This window comes from Papio anubis, chromosome 7 (genome assembly GCF_008728515.1).
Source record: "Papio anubis isolate 15944 chromosome 7, Panubis1.0, whole genome shotgun sequence".
Lineage (NCBI taxonomy): Eukaryota > Metazoa > Chordata > Mammalia > Primates > Cercopithecidae > Papio > Papio anubis.
Window position 1 is genome coordinate 1,538,968 of NC_044982.1, and position 14,396 is coordinate 1,553,363.

At 54.1% G+C, this 14,396-nt stretch overlaps 1 protein-coding gene across 5 annotated transcripts; it reads right to left on the reverse strand.

The window, feature by feature from the left end:
* Positions 1-291: 291 nt before the first annotated feature.
* Positions 292-14,191, reverse strand: CLBA1 (clathrin binding box of aftiphilin containing 1). Of its 5 annotated transcripts, XM_031669035.1 has the most exons (6): positions 13,120-14,191; positions 11,238-11,383; positions 8,426-8,555; positions 7,246-7,362; positions 4,004-4,126; positions 292-1,103 (listed from the first exon to the last, which is right to left on the reverse strand). In XM_031669035.1, exons 1-6 carry the CDS (start codon positions 13,540-13,542, stop codon positions 1,095-1,097), a joined length of 948 nt encoding a protein of 315 aa, XP_031524895.1. In that variant the 5' UTR covers positions 13,543-14,191; the 3' UTR covers positions 292-1,094. The 5 variants fall into 5 exon arrangements, with proteins under 5 accessions (XP_031524895.1, XP_031524897.1, XP_031524893.1 ...); XM_031669037.1 differs by lacking the exon at positions 4,004-4,126; XM_031669033.1 differs by lacking the exon at positions 292-1,103 and having other exon boundaries at positions 2,473-4,126.
* Positions 14,192-14,396: the final 205 nt, after the last annotated feature.

Genomic DNA, 14,396 nt, shown 5'->3' on the forward strand with positions numbered 1-14,396 from the left:
TGACAAAGCAAGACTCCATCTCCAAAAAAAAAGAAAAGAAAAGAAAAATGTCTGTTCAGGTCCTTTTCCTATTTTTTCAATCAGGTTATCTAGGTTTTCTTTCTGTTAAGTTGTTTGAGTTCCTTATGTATTTTGGATATTAACCCCTTATCAGATATATGGTTTCCAAATATTTTCTCCGATTTCCGAGGCTGTCTCCTGGCTGTGTTGGGCAGAGGCTGCCTCCTTTTCCTCGCCGTGTGCTATTGCAAGTTATCTCTACCTTTGGTTTGTTTGAATCAGGAGTCACGCGAGAGTCGCACATCACATGCTCTTCCGTCTTCACTTACAACCATCCCTTTTTCCTAGTGTTCTGCCATTTTCCATTTTGTTGATTTTGGCTCTCAGTTTTATTTCCTTCTTTCTGCTTACCTTTGGTTTAATTTGCTCTTTTTCTTGCACCTTAACATGAAATCTTAGGTGGTTTTGTACTTTTCTTATTTTCTAATATAAACATTTAAAGCTATAAATTTCCTTCTAAGCACTGCTTTCACTCAGATTTTGATCAGTGCACTTTCATTATTCAGTTTCAATTACTGTCTAAGTTTCCAGTGACCTCTGTGGACCCACTGGTTATCTGGACATGCGTTGTTCTCGTGACCTCCTGCTGTGTAGCCACCATCACTAGCTTCACAGCATGCAGCACCTACCATCTGTTACTGCCATGATCTCATGCCAGGGCTTGGCTGGGCTCAGCCGGGTGGTTCTTGCTGGGATCTGTCAGGCCATTGCTGTCAGGCAGCGGCTGCAGCTGGGTGCACCCCGCCCTGAAGGCTTCCTCCCTCCCAGGGCTGGCATGCTGGCCGGAAGGCTCCAGCAGCCGGGTCCTTGAGCATCTGTCAGCATCTCTGGGATCGCTCCAGACGTTTCTCCAGCATAGAGGCTTCAGGGTGGCCAGGTGTTTTGCGTGATGGCCAAAGTCTCTGAAGGCCATGTCCCTGGCCTCTGATGTGGCTGACGGCTCAGCATCTGATCCGCTTGGAGAGAGCTCCACGTCCACTAGAAAGAACGAGGGCTTTGCAGTGTCACTCAGGCCAGGTGATGGTCACGTTCCTTCAGGGCCTCTAGGAATCAAAGGCCAGGATAGATTTACACATTCAAGAAATTTGGGGAAATACTTATGAAGGACAAAAGGGTTAGAAAGCAGGAGCAGGCAGAGGAAAGCTGCCAGCCTCGATGCAAGCCTGGCATCTGTGGGAGGAAGGGCATCTGCCACACCCATGGGCCCAGGGCAGAGTGCCCATCTGAGGCTGAGGTGGGCAGAAATGGCTGGCTCTACACCACTCTATACACAGCACGGACTGGGGACAGCTGGGAGGGGGCAGCCACTGGCTGGGAGAGGGGGCTTCCCTCTTGGGTCAGGTCCTCTATCAGTATTATTTGGCACAGGAGCCCAACATGGCACGATGGACCCCAGCATGCCCCATGTTTGCACTGGCTCTGCTCCTGAGCCACTCCAGTAGGGTGCTCCTGGGGGCACCTGTCTTCCTGCCAGCTGTCCCTGCAGATCAGCTCCAGCTCAGCTCCTTTGCCTAGACCTGTTCCTGTGCAGCCACACTCGCTGTGAAAGGCCTGCATCTCAGCCTGGGAAGGCGTCAGGCCTTAATTCCTCACTGTACTTCACCCCTAACCCAGAGAAGCTGCTTTCCCGCACCTGCTACTTCAGGGCCTATGAAGTAAGTCTTTATTGAAAAACAAAAAACAAAGAGAGAGGCCAAGGCAGGAGGATTGCTTGAGCTCAGGAGTTCAAAACCAGCCTGGGCAACATGGCAAGACCCTGTCTCTAATCAAAACCAAACCAAACCAAACCAAGACCCTTTTAGTAGTTAACCAACTTTTACTAGTTAATTTTTTTTTTTTTTTTTAAGAGAAGGGGTCTTACTCTGTTGCCCAGGCTGGAGTGCAATGGTGTGATCACAGCTCACTGCAGCCTCCAACTCCTGGGCTCAAGCAATCCTCCCACTTCAGCCTCCTGAGTAGCTGGACTACAGGTGAGCGCCACCACACCAGGCTAATTTTTTTTTACTTTTTGTAGAGATGGGGGGGGTCTCACTATATTGCCCAGCCTGGTCTCAAACTCCTGGCCTCAAGCGATCCTTCCACCTTGGCCTCTCAAAGTGCTGGGATTACAGGTGTGAACCACACACCAGGCCTAGTAATTCTTTATAGTTTTTCTTCTTCAGATAGCTGGTGTGGTTTCTGTATCCTGGCTGATAATGCCTTCATTTTAAAATAATATTTCTTTTTTTTTTTTTGAGATGGAGTCTCGCTCTGTCGCCCAGGCTGGAGTGCCATGGCATGATCTCGGCTCACTGCAGCCTACCCCTCCCAGGTTCAAGTGACTCTCTTGTCTCAGCCTCCCGAGTAGCTTGTATTACAGACATGCACCACCACGCCAGGCTGATTTTTGTACTTTTAGTAGAGACAGGGTTTCTGCATGTTGGCCAGGCTGGTCTCAAACTCCTGACCTCAGGTGACTCACCTGTCTCAGCCTCCCAAAGTGCTGGGATTACAGGTGTGAGCCCCTGTGACCGGCCTAAAGAGTATTTCAATGTACATGAACTTCTAGTTTGACCTTCCTTTTCCCTTCAGCACTGCAGATGTGGGTCCGTGGCCTTCTGGTGGGAAGTGAGCCATTGTTCTTATCATTGCTTCTCTATACGAATCTCCTGTTTCCACCCTAGCTGCCTTTAAGGCCTGTAGTATGTGTTCAGGTGTGGTTTTCTCCACATAACTTCCTTGCAGTTACGGAGATTCTTGGATCTGTGGATTATTTTCTTTCATGAATTTCAGAAAGTTCTTAGCGATTCAGTCTTGGAATATTTCTTCTTTATTCTCTCCTGTTCCTGCTCTGGGACTCCAGTTACAACCGGTTAGGCCATCTGACTTTGGCCCGCAGATCTTGGACCCTCTGTCGTTTTCCCTCCCCTCTCTCTGTGGTTGGATCTTCTCTAGTGACCAATCTTCAAGTTAACTGATTCATTCCTCTGTGGTGTCCAGTCTGCTGTTAAACCCATCTAAAGATGATTCATTTGTATACTATTTTTTCATTTCTAGCATCTTCATTTTGTTCTCTTCTGAAGTGTCCCTGTTTCTGCTGAACGTCTCTATCACTTCGTGAATGTCACCTGCTATTTCCACAGGCCCTCCCCACCTCCCCAGAGTTCCTTCAAAGCCCTTGACTTCAGTTTTACCACTGGGGCTGTCTCTGCTTCTGCTGCTCACTGTGGCTCACGTTTTCTTGCCTTTTCATGTGTCTTGTAATGTCTTATTGTAGGCTAGACAGTTCGTATAAAAGAACAATAGAGGCTGAAGCAATGTTTATTTCCCGCGAGGGGCACGTGCCTTCCGCTGTGAGGCTGCCCGAGTGGGGACGGAGTTGTCCTTTCCTGCAGTTGAGCTGGTTCTGGACTTCTCTGCAGCTGTAGTTAGGCCTTCAGATGCCCTGAGGGTGGATCAGGGCACGGCTTCGGTGGGGTCTGAGCTCTGAGCACAGCGATTGTGGACATCAGCCTGTGTGTCACAGCCAAGCCACCGGCTTTGGGGGCTGCATGATTTCTCTGTTCTTCAGCTGGACTGCCGTCCTTTTTGGCCACTGGGGGCTTCCTTTGCTCTCCATTCCAGCCCCTTGCCTGGTGCCCGGGGGCGTCTTGCAGCCCTGCTGCCTCTTCCTCAGCCTTTGGGGGCTTGCCTCCCGCCCACTCTCCCAGCTCCCCTGCTGGGCCTCCAGACTTTGGGAACAAAAATCCCAGCACGTCTGTGAGAGGGGCGTTCTTGGGGGAGTGTCTGTCAGCTCCCTGCCCCCACTCCCAGCTGTGGCACTTTCTTCCTGAGCGCTCAGCGTGGACCTGACTGGGCCGGGGAGCTTTGAACCTGTCTGTTGCAGGGTCCTCCAGACCCTGGGGGCTTGGCAGCTGCACAGTGGGCAAGCGGTTTGCATGCATGTTGCCTGGTCCCTCCTTACCTGACCCTGTGAAGGTCCTCCTCTCACTCCTCTCACTCGCCTCTGGGGACAAGAGCAGCAGGGCCTCTCTTCTCTACCGGGCACCACAGAGGTCAGGTTTGGAACCTGTTGCTTCTGAGGCTCCTGTAAGGCCACAGGGAGGTCAGGAGAAAGGCTTGGCCTTCTGAGGTCTGTGGGTCACCAACATCCAGCCAGGTGAGGAGCAAGGGCCACCATGGGTGACAGTGTGATGCCGTGGCACAGTCTGAACCCAAATCTTGGAATGGAAGGAGCAGGATGGAATATTTTGGCTTGTTAAAGTCTAACTTTTAAAGGTTAGGAAACCAGGGCATCTCCTGGAAGGGCTTTGTAAAGGGGCCCAAAAGACAGTGCATTTGAAGGAAAGCTGCGTGTTAGAAAAAGTCTAAATTCCCAGTTTCACCTGGCTGAAAATGAAAAATAAAAACAGCTTTCCAAAACATGTGATATCCAAAAACAAACAAAAAGGAATGATCCTCATCGCAGACCTAAAGTCACATGCAGCATGGTGCTGGCTGTGCAGCTGGGTGGCCGAGGCCACGGTGTGTGCAGGGACATCCGCTTCCTCCTCCCTTATGATGGAACCTCCTGCCCATCACTGCGCACATCCCACTGATAACCACGGCGACATGGGGGCTGTGGTCCCCCGTGTGGCCTTGGCTGGAACAGAGACAGCCAGGGTGGCTGCTTGCTTAGACTTCAGGAGGGGACAGGATTTCAGGTATCAGTCCCCCCAGCTGATGAAGCAGTGAGAACAGGCTTATCTAGGCGGTTTTATTTCATAAAATTTTACAAAAGTCAGGGCTGATTTCTTGGCTGTGCCGTTCGAAGAGCACAGTTTTCCTTAGCAGATAATTAGGAGAAGCCATGGGCCCACCAGAAGCTCTCGCAGGCCAGTGGTGTGACTTCCTGTCCACAACCATGAGGGAGAAAGGCCTGTCCTTGAGGCTGCTGGGCAGAGGCCCGGGCAGTGAGTGAGGGCACCTGCGAGGCTTTGAGGAAACTGTACACCTGCACACCCTCATGATGCCCTGACCACATGGCAGCCAGGGCCAGGGCAGAGTGTGACAGCTAGAGGGTTTCTGAGCACTCTCAACAGCTGTCTCTCTGGTGACATTTCAGCGCCTTCCCCTTTTCCTCTGAACTCATGGATTTGACCACAAGTTGTTCCCCCTGGACTAAGCAGCCCAGAAGCCATGCCCAGGGTCCATCCCTGGGTACCCCCCGCCAGGTGCCAGAAGCATTCACATGGGGCAGGGGGCCCATGGGTGCCACCTGGACCCCGACAGCCTGCCATGGCACCCAGAAACCTCTGTTTCCCCACAAGGACTGGCTCTGCCAAGGACACATCCTCCATCTCCTGGTCAGACCTGAGATGAGCCCAGAGCACAGGACAGGTCCCGTTGGAGAGATCCCAGGAATGGGCCTGGGATCTGGAAAACAGCTCCACAGACAGTTCTGGTTTCCACATCAACCCAACCAGGAAGAAAATGAAAAATTCCTCATAAAGGTACAAAGTACTCCTGATTTTAGCAAACGTCGCTATTAAAGAGTGTCAATTTGAGCTTGCGTGGAGTGAACATCTTTTTCCTTGGAATAGTGATGTGCTGGCCACCTCCGCATGAGGGGGTCTTCAGGAAGCGGCTGCATGTCATCAGCCTCCCCTGTCTGCTGCCAGGCGGCCCCGAGAGCTGAGATGAGAGGACAGCAGTCAGGCACGCGCACCCCCGGCAATGAGAAACGCTAGCTTGGGCATTTGCCCCTGGCCGCCCCGGCCTCTCGGCCCCCTAGTGTTCTCTCCTTGGTTCTCCTCTTAGAAACCTTCTCATCATGAGGTGTCACCAGAGAGGCGCACAGGGAAAACATGCTGGGGCTTCTCATGACTGAGTCTATGGCTCTGGCCTGCAGCCAGCCCCGAAGACAGCAGTGGGCCCACATCTTAGGAGGGGTCTCTGGCCCTTGTGCTACGTGTCTGGCACTCCTTGGTGGAGGCTGTCACTACCCTCCACACTCACAGCCCTGCAGTGGCCACTCTTGGACTACACCACAGACTTCCCCCAAACAGCTGCGGCTGGATGTCTGCCCCAGCATGGGCTGTTGTGAACAACACAGCCACGAACATTTCTTCACAGCCTGCTGCTCTAGGACAACCCTCCTGTGCTGTGGTGTTTTTCAAAAAGATGGACAGCCTGTGAAGACGGCCGATGAGGGCCCTCTTCTGTTGCACCATGGCACCTGTCACCTGTCACCTGTATGCTGACCACTCAGGGCACCCACCCCACGTCAGCTGGGGGCAGTGCCACATTCATGCCAAATTCTAGCCCAGAAGCTGACCCTGGCTGCCTCCTCTGCTATGCAACCTTCCTGCTGTCCCAGCTCAGGCTCAGGTCCTTGTCACCTTCTACCAGACCACAGGGCAGTACTTTACCCCTGCGCCTCCCTGCATGTCACTCTTCATGCAGATGGCCGCCCATGTGTCCCTCCCACCATCTCCTGGGTGTACACAATGAGCCCCGACTGTTCCAGGGTCCTGGGCCTCCAGGATGAGAGGAAACCAGGTGAGCTAGGCCTGGCCATCTCACCCCTCCTGCAATACCTGGTCTAAGAGTGGGCTCCAGACTCCAGCCCAGAAAAGCTTTTCTTCCCCCTGATAAAAGAGAGCTGCAGGAAGAAGTCCCCTTCTCTCCCCATCCCCTCTGCCTTGAGCCCGGCTGTGATGTGATGAAGTGACTCTGCGGCAAGAACCGCAGCTCATGAGAAAGCTGTGGGCAGACCCTGTGTAAGGTAAGCGGCCTGTGACTGAGGCCGCCAGTCAGATCAGTCCATGACAGCTGCCCAGGCGGAGTCACATCCCTGGCCCAACAGTCACAGCCTGGTCCCGCCTCATCCTTCCAGCCTCGTCATCCACACCTGGCATCTCAGCTTCCCTGCAGCTCCTTCTCTGCCTGGCTTCTCCTGCCAGTTCTCCTGTGTGACCCACCCATATCCTGGGTCCTCTGGCCTTAAGAGTCTTTCTGGATGATATTTCTATTCCTTGGCACCCTGCAGTGGTGTTAACAATTTGCCTGTCTGCCCTAAATAGTAGCAACGTTTGTTTTCTGTAAGTCCACAAGACTCAACGGAATAAAACAAGCAACTGACTCACATCAGAGAAAGCAGAGGCCTCCGCATGTGTGGACACCACGAGCGCGGTTCCCCGAGGCCTCTCCTTGGTGACCACTCACCTTGGTCTGGATCAGGGCTTTACAATGCTGGAGACGGAAGCTGCCGACAGTGAGGAGCCCTTCAGGCTCTCTGAGGTCACAATCTTCCATGATGGGGCCCTGGCCTCCAGAAAGGTTCTAAGGAGACAGACCCCATCAGACGGCCAGTACAAGCATCATTTTGTCTCCTGTTTTCTTTTCCCCGGAGCCCTTCTACTAATTTCATTCTAAAACTGCAAAGTTCTCTCAGGCCCCTCTGCAGGTCAGGTCACCCGTTTCCCCTAGCCCTGCCACTCGCTGCCCCATCCCTGGCTCACAGGCCTCGCTTCCCTTCAGGACCTCAGCACCCCTCAGCTGCTCAGCGGGAATAACACCTTCACGGCCACTTTCAGACACACCCTCCACGCTGCTGCCACTCGGAGCTGGCCCACCTGAGTCTTCTATTCAGGCTCCCATTTCCTAGCCTCCTGGTTCTCCGTTTTCCTCACAATGACACAGTCAGGGCTGATCTCACTGGGAACCTCTGTTCCTTTCTGCCCTTCACTTCCTTCCTGGCCAGCCCAATGTGGCCCACGGGCCAACAGGGCAACCGTTTTCATGCCCCTGTCTGCACTCAGGCCAATCTGCCTGCCTGGCTGGCCGTTTTTGAGTTTTCCATGTTTGAAATTTTCCATAATATTTAAGAATGAAGAAAGATCCTTGAAATCTAGATTGCTGAAAGGCGGCCCTCCCTGTGACTGGTGTTTTCGGTGACAGCCCAGGAGCTTGAGCACATGCACGGCAGTCTGCAGTCTGTGCGTGGCAGTGGTGTGTGCGGCGGTGTGTGCGCACAGCAGCAGTGGCGTGCGTGTGGCAGTGTGTGTGGTGTGTGCATGGTGGTGTGTGCACACGGCAGTGTGTGGCGGTGTGTGTGCGGCAGTGTGTGTGCACTGATGCACATCTCTGTGTGCTTTGTCAGGTGCGGGCTCAGGCCTTTCCAGAGCCTTTCCTTACCTCCTGCTCTAGGCTTTGCTGGCTCCTGCCTCAAGCATTCGGGATTCATCCAATGGCCTTGACAAGTTTATGGGGCCACCTAGTGGCTTTAACCCATCTGACCCCACACTTCTGCCTACACCCACCCCTTGGGCGCGGCCAAGAGCCACTGGCTACAGTGAAGTTCAACCACGCTCTCAGGAGCCCTGTGTCAACCCAAACGACCTACCTTCTGCGTAGCATCTATTCCGAGAACAAGAAAGAAGTTCTCCTGGCAATGGGACTCGCTCCAGAGGCATTGAGAAGTAGACGTGGTATGTTTGCTCTGAAGGGCTCTCCAGAGTTTTCTGGATTCATTACTGGAAAACAGATGCAATTTTTTTTTTTTTTTTTTTTTTTGAGACGGAGTCTCGCTCTGTCACCCAGGCTGGAGTGCAGTGGCCGGATCTCAGCTCACTGCAAGCTCCGCCTCCCGGGTTCACGCCATTCTCCCGCCTCAGCCTCCCAAGTAGCTGAGACTACAGGCGCCCGCCACCACGCCCGGCTAGTTTTTTGTATTTTTAGTAGAGACGGCGTTTCACCATGTTAGCCAGGATAGTCTCGATCTCCTGACCTCGTGATCCACCCGCCTCGGCCTCCCAAAGTGCTGGGATTACAGGCTTGAGCCACCGCGCCCGGCCCAGATGCAATTGTTAAAAGGTGACCTTGAAAGCCTTCTGAGGAGATCACTGAAGCACTGCCCAAGGCACACAACGGGGGCGCCTGCCCTTTACCCCCAAGCCGAGACTCACGAGAGTTCTGTTAAGAACTCTAAAAACAGCATTCCCGGGCTGGGCATGGTGGCTCACGCCTGTAATCCCAGCACTTTGGGATGCCGAGGCGGGCGGATAACGAGGTCAGGAGTTCAAGATCTGCCTGGCCAACATAGTGAAACCCCGTCTCTACTAAAAATACAAATATGGGCGCCTGTAATCCCAGCTACTGGGGAGGCTGAGGCAGGAGAATCGCTTGAACCCGGGAGGCGGAGGTTGCAGGGAGTGGAGATTGCACCACTGCACTCCAGCCTGGGCAACAGAGTGAGACTCCATCTCAAAAATAAATTTAAAAAAAATAATAATAACAGTGTTCCCTGCAGGAGCACTGGCCTGCCTCGTTTATTTGTCCATTTATACTTTTATTCAAACAACACGTGCCATCCTGCAGTACCCCAACCCACCTCCCGTGCCCCCTCTATGCCTCACAGCACCTGGCCTGGAGTAGCTTACTCACTGCCACTACTGACTGTCTCCTCCAAGGAGTGGAAGCTCCATGAGGCCAGGTATTTTGCTGGTTTTGTTCACTCAAGTGCCTAGAACTGTGCTGAGTACAAAATAGATGCTCACGAACCAAAAGTACCAATGCATGCTTAGGAGAACAAATGAACAAACCAACAGTGAATGTCTACTATGTGCCACGTCACTGCTATGTACTGTGAGGGACTGAGAAGGTCTGCCTGTAGGAAGTTCATGCTCTAGTAGAGAAGGGAAAATGAGTACAAGGCCAGGTGCGGCAGCTCGCACCTGTAAACCCAGCACTCTGGGAGACCGAGGAGGGCAAATCACTTGAGCTCAGGAGTTCGAGACCAGCCTGAGCAACATAGCAAAACCCTGTCTCTATAAAAAATACAAAAATTAGCTGGGCGTGGTGTCAGGTGCCTGGAGTCCCAGTACTCAGGAGACTGAGGCAGGAGGATTGCTTGAACCTAGGAGGCGGAGGTTGCAGTGAGCTGAGATTGCGCCACTGCACTCCAGATAACTACAGAATAACAGCAGATGTGCTAAACGCCAAACCATTTCCAAAAAATACCCCAGTGTTTCAGAACACACAAACCATGCTCTACTCCACCCCCAAAGTACCATCCAGCCTTCTGTTCCACGAGTGTCCAGCCCTGCCAAGTCCTGACACCCAGGACTCCCCATGCCTCTGGGTCCGAGAGTCATGCTGCCGGGGACAGAGACGTCAATACTGCCAGCACAGTGCCCACCCCCACCATCAGGTTGCTGGGACCACATTCTTGGCAGTTTTTCCCCAGGGATCATGCTTGGCAGAAGCACCACATACAGAGGGCATACTGGCCATCTGGGCAATGCTGGTTGTGGCCTTCTGGGCTCCAGGCTTCTGTCCTCAAGCCCCTGTGGAGGGTACCCTGGGGCAGGTGCTGGGTTGGACCCCAGTAGAGGCCACAGTGGGCTGGGCTGGAGCCCAGAATGGCCTGTCTGCAGAGCTCTCTGAAAGTCCAGGCCTGCTCAGAGACACACAAATCAGCAGGCTGACCTGGCTCTCCCCTGGCTGCTGGGAGACCCACTCCACAGACCACACCGAGGGGCACGGAAGTAGCTCTCCCCAACCTTCACTTCCCTCCTCCCTCTGGGGCCTTGGGCCAACTTACCTTGAGCTTCTCAACCACTGCTGCCTAATCCGCTAGAGCACTGTTTGTCTTTCAATGCTTAGTTGAAAGTGTGTCCCTGGAAAATGGCCATCTGCGAGCGACTGCGGGTGCACTTTCCCCTGGAAGCCCACAGCCCTGCAGGCAGCACTGGGAGCACCCCTGGGGCTGGGGCCTGGGGCTGACAATGGGGCTCCAGAGTGTGGACTGTTTTCTAGAACTCTGTGGCTGAGGACCACGAGGCAGCCAGGGTCCACTCAGCCAAGTCCCCCAGAGAGCCCCTGTGCCCACTGCTCAGGCCCACCAGCCACTCGCACTGAGTGCGAGCCCCTCACCTACTCCACCAGCACCGCACTGAGACCCAAGGGGAGCTGGGCTCGGGTCCAACTGCTCCAGGTGAGCGGGTGGGGGAGGGGGGTGAACAGGGCTCCGAGTGGAAGGCCACAGCTGGAGCGATCATGCTGCCTGCTTCTCATAGGACCCCATGACCCACAGACAGCAGGGACTTCGGGAGAGATGCTACTCTCTATAAAGGCAAAAACAATGCCTCACACACCAGCTTTTATCAAACAAAAGTACAAATGCAGTTGCTGTAAGAAATATTGAAGTTCATTACCACAATTTATGTACACATTCAAGGCCAGGTTTTTCTTCACTGCTTATTTCTAGGAAATGGTCTATGGTGGAAACGTCTTCAGCTGCCTGCTGGACTGTTACTTCTTGAAAAGCACACTTTAAAATGTTCTCATAGCTGAGAATGGACTGAAAGAACAAAAGCATACCAATGTTAGGAGAAAGACATACATAACGTTACCTTATTCCAAAGAAGTAACTGTAATGGAAATGAAATTTATAATTGAGCATACCATTAGTGTTACTATCACTTGACATATTCATTCCTAAAAATCACCATGTTAGCAAAATCACACAAAACCAGAGGACTCATGGGAAAGGTGGGGTTAGGGCAAAACATTCAAACTTCGTCAGTGACACATGAAAAAAGATGGTCACCCAATAATGTTAGTTCTGTTTTCCATGTTTGGTTAAGAAATTATACATGTGGCCAGGCGCGGTGGCTCACGCCTGTAATTCCAGCACTCTGGGAGGCCCAGGTGGGTGGATCGCGAGGTCAGGAGTTCAAGACCAGGCTGGCCAACATGGTGAAACCCCGTCTCTACTAAAAATGCAAAAATTAGCTGGGCATGGTGGTGCGTGCCTGTAATTCCAGCTCCTTAGGAGGCTGAGGCAGGAGAATTGCTTGAACCCAGGAGGCGGAGGTTGCAGTGAGCCGAGATCGCGCCACTGCACTCCAGCCTGGGTGACAGAGTGAGACTCCATCTCAAAAAAAAAAAAAAAAAAAAAAAGAAATTATACATACTACAATAAGCACAGCACTTTACCTTGGAAAAGATGAAGACTCGCAGGCTGAGTTAGTGTGAAGGGGTGGGAGGAGGGCGGTCCGAACTGGGAGAGGTCCTAACACCAGGTGTTGACAGGTGTGCTATGTCAGGGCGCTGAGCGTTGTGTGAGGGTGTGCGTGTGCGAGTCTCATGTATTCCAACCGGCCCCAGCTCAGCTGGGGGCAGTTTTTTGCATTTATCTACTCTTTCTTGTGAAATTTCAACTATGCTCAAATTGTACCCTAATACATCAATCATGCTGGAAAACAAATCCTGTATTCAAAAGAAGCATTACAGCAGACCTTACTCTATTAAGACTGGATCTCATCAGGATTCCAGGGAAACTGCTTTAGAAAACAAACAGTCCAGCCCTGAGAACCTAAATATCTTTATTTCCTTCCTCACTGGTTTTATTTCTTATCTCTCATGATGGTGTTTGGGATGAACCATTTGGGAAGAGGTGGCAGAAAAAGAGGAACAATGGAAGGAAGAAGACAGGAAAAGAGAAGGAGCGGAAGCGTCACCAAACAGTAAACACCCGGCAGTCTGCTCTGAAAGAGCAGGGGGCAGGGGGCTGAGGGCTGGGACCCTGGCTCCCGGACAGGTCAGACTGGGCATCACCCAATTCATTACAAGCTCCCGGACAGGTTGGATCGGGCGTCACCCAATTCATTACAAGAAAGTTGAAATGTGATCATGTGATTTTAGAAGCTCTGAGACTTCTAAACTCAGCAGATTAAGAATTCAGACAAAAAGCTCCTCCTCAAATGCCCTGAGCTGGGACCAGTGCAGCCCCCGCCAATGGGGAGTGGACAGGCCGGGGGAGGAATGGTCAGAGAGAGTGACCCAGCTCAGGTGGCCCCCACCTGGCCTTGGTGTGACCCATTTCTGCAGCTTCCTCTGCCAACTCATTCCTTCCCTGGCCTCAGGATGGGACAGCCAACCACATGGCCAGGGACGAAGGCCAGGAGAGCAGCAGACTCTCCGAGGCTCTCAGCCCCCTCCCTGGCCAGCACACCACAACATTCGAGGGCTGCAGGCCTCTTGGTGTGTACACATATCCCACTCAACATGGTGACCACAGCACGGCAGAAGTACCTCAGAAGGTGGGACGCCAGCAGTTCCTGTCACCCAAGGTCCACCCTGGCACGGTTGGTGAGAACTGCACTCCTTTGGGGCAGAAGTGGTTCTTGGTGGCTGGGGTTCTGTGGGTCTCTCCAGGAGTTCAAGGGACTGTGAGAATTGTCCAGACTTGGCTGAAGATTCCCGAAAGCCTTCAAACTCCCCCCAAGTGCTGCTGTGTTCCCCAGGGTCAGGATATCGGGTAACGCAGGTGGAACCGCCCTCACGGGGCAGGGAGATGCTGGCTTCCCCATCGGACAGGAGAAGGTCGGGGCAGGTCCGTATCCATTCCAAACTGGCATCACTTAGCCTCTCAGGTGCCACTCGGAGGGAAGCGCTGGCTGCTTCCTCCCGGAGGTCACTCAAAGGCTCTCCCCCCAGCTCCTGCCGGTCTTGCATCTTGGAGCCGCCAGGCCAGCAGAGGCCCGATGGGCAGCTGCTCAGGAGACATGCACGTCGCTGTGCTGGCCGCCCGGGACTGCCCAACCTTCCCCTGCCCTGGAGAGGGCCTGGGGACGCTGCAGGAGTGCCCCGGGCTGCCCAGTGGCTGACGGTGGAAAGTGCCCACGTGCTGCTGTGGAACTGATACAAACCACAGGCACGGCCCGGTCGCCCGGGAGTCCTGGCTTCCTCCTACGCGTGCGAGCGCGGAGTCCGACACAGGGGCGTGTACCGGAACCACGGCAGGTGTGAGAGGGGCGGCCCAAGGCAGGGCTCCTGCTCTGGAGAGACCCGCGAGGGGGCCTGGGAGGTCCACGCTGGCCAGAGGGAGTGGGTGCGGCGCCCCAGGGCCTCCCGAGAGTCCCTCTCGCACGCGGCCCGCAGGGCAGTCCTGGACCGCCTGAGCCTGGACGGGGTCCCAGGTGGCCGGCTACGCGCCTGGCCCACGGCTCCCGAGAGTCCCCGCGTGTCCTGGGCCCCGGCCCGGGCCTCGCACCACCTTCGTCGCCGCCTCGGCAGGGCCGCGCGGGGCCAGGCCGAGAGAAACCTGCAAACAGCAGTCCCCTCCTGCCTGCGCCGCCCCGTTGCCTAGCAACGGCGTGCGCCAGCTCCGCTTCCGGCGTCCGCCGACGCGGCGTCGGCACGCATAGGGGCGTGGCCAGCGCCGGACCCCGCCCTCCAGGCCCCGCCCCGGACCCGCCCTCCCTGCCAGTGCCGCCTCCGCTGCTGGTGGGATCCGGCTTCCCCACGGGCCCAACCCTGGACGCGGGGCCGCTCGAGCTTTCTGTCCGTGCTCAGTTCGCCGCCCGAGT

Coding starts and splice junctions, on each gene's coding strand:
- CLBA1 (XM_031669033.1), bottom strand. CDS start 13,542: ATGCAAGACCGGCAGGAGCTGGGGGGAGAGCCTTTGAGTGACCTCCGG. Junction 11,384..13,119: donor CTGGCGTCCCACCTTCTGAG/GTACTTCTGCCG, acceptor TTGTTCTTTCAG/TCCATTCTCAGCTATGAGAA. Junction 4,127..7,245: donor AAGCCCTGATCCAGACCAAG/GTGAGTGGTCAC, acceptor GTGGCCTTACAG/GAGCCTCAGAAGCAACAGGT.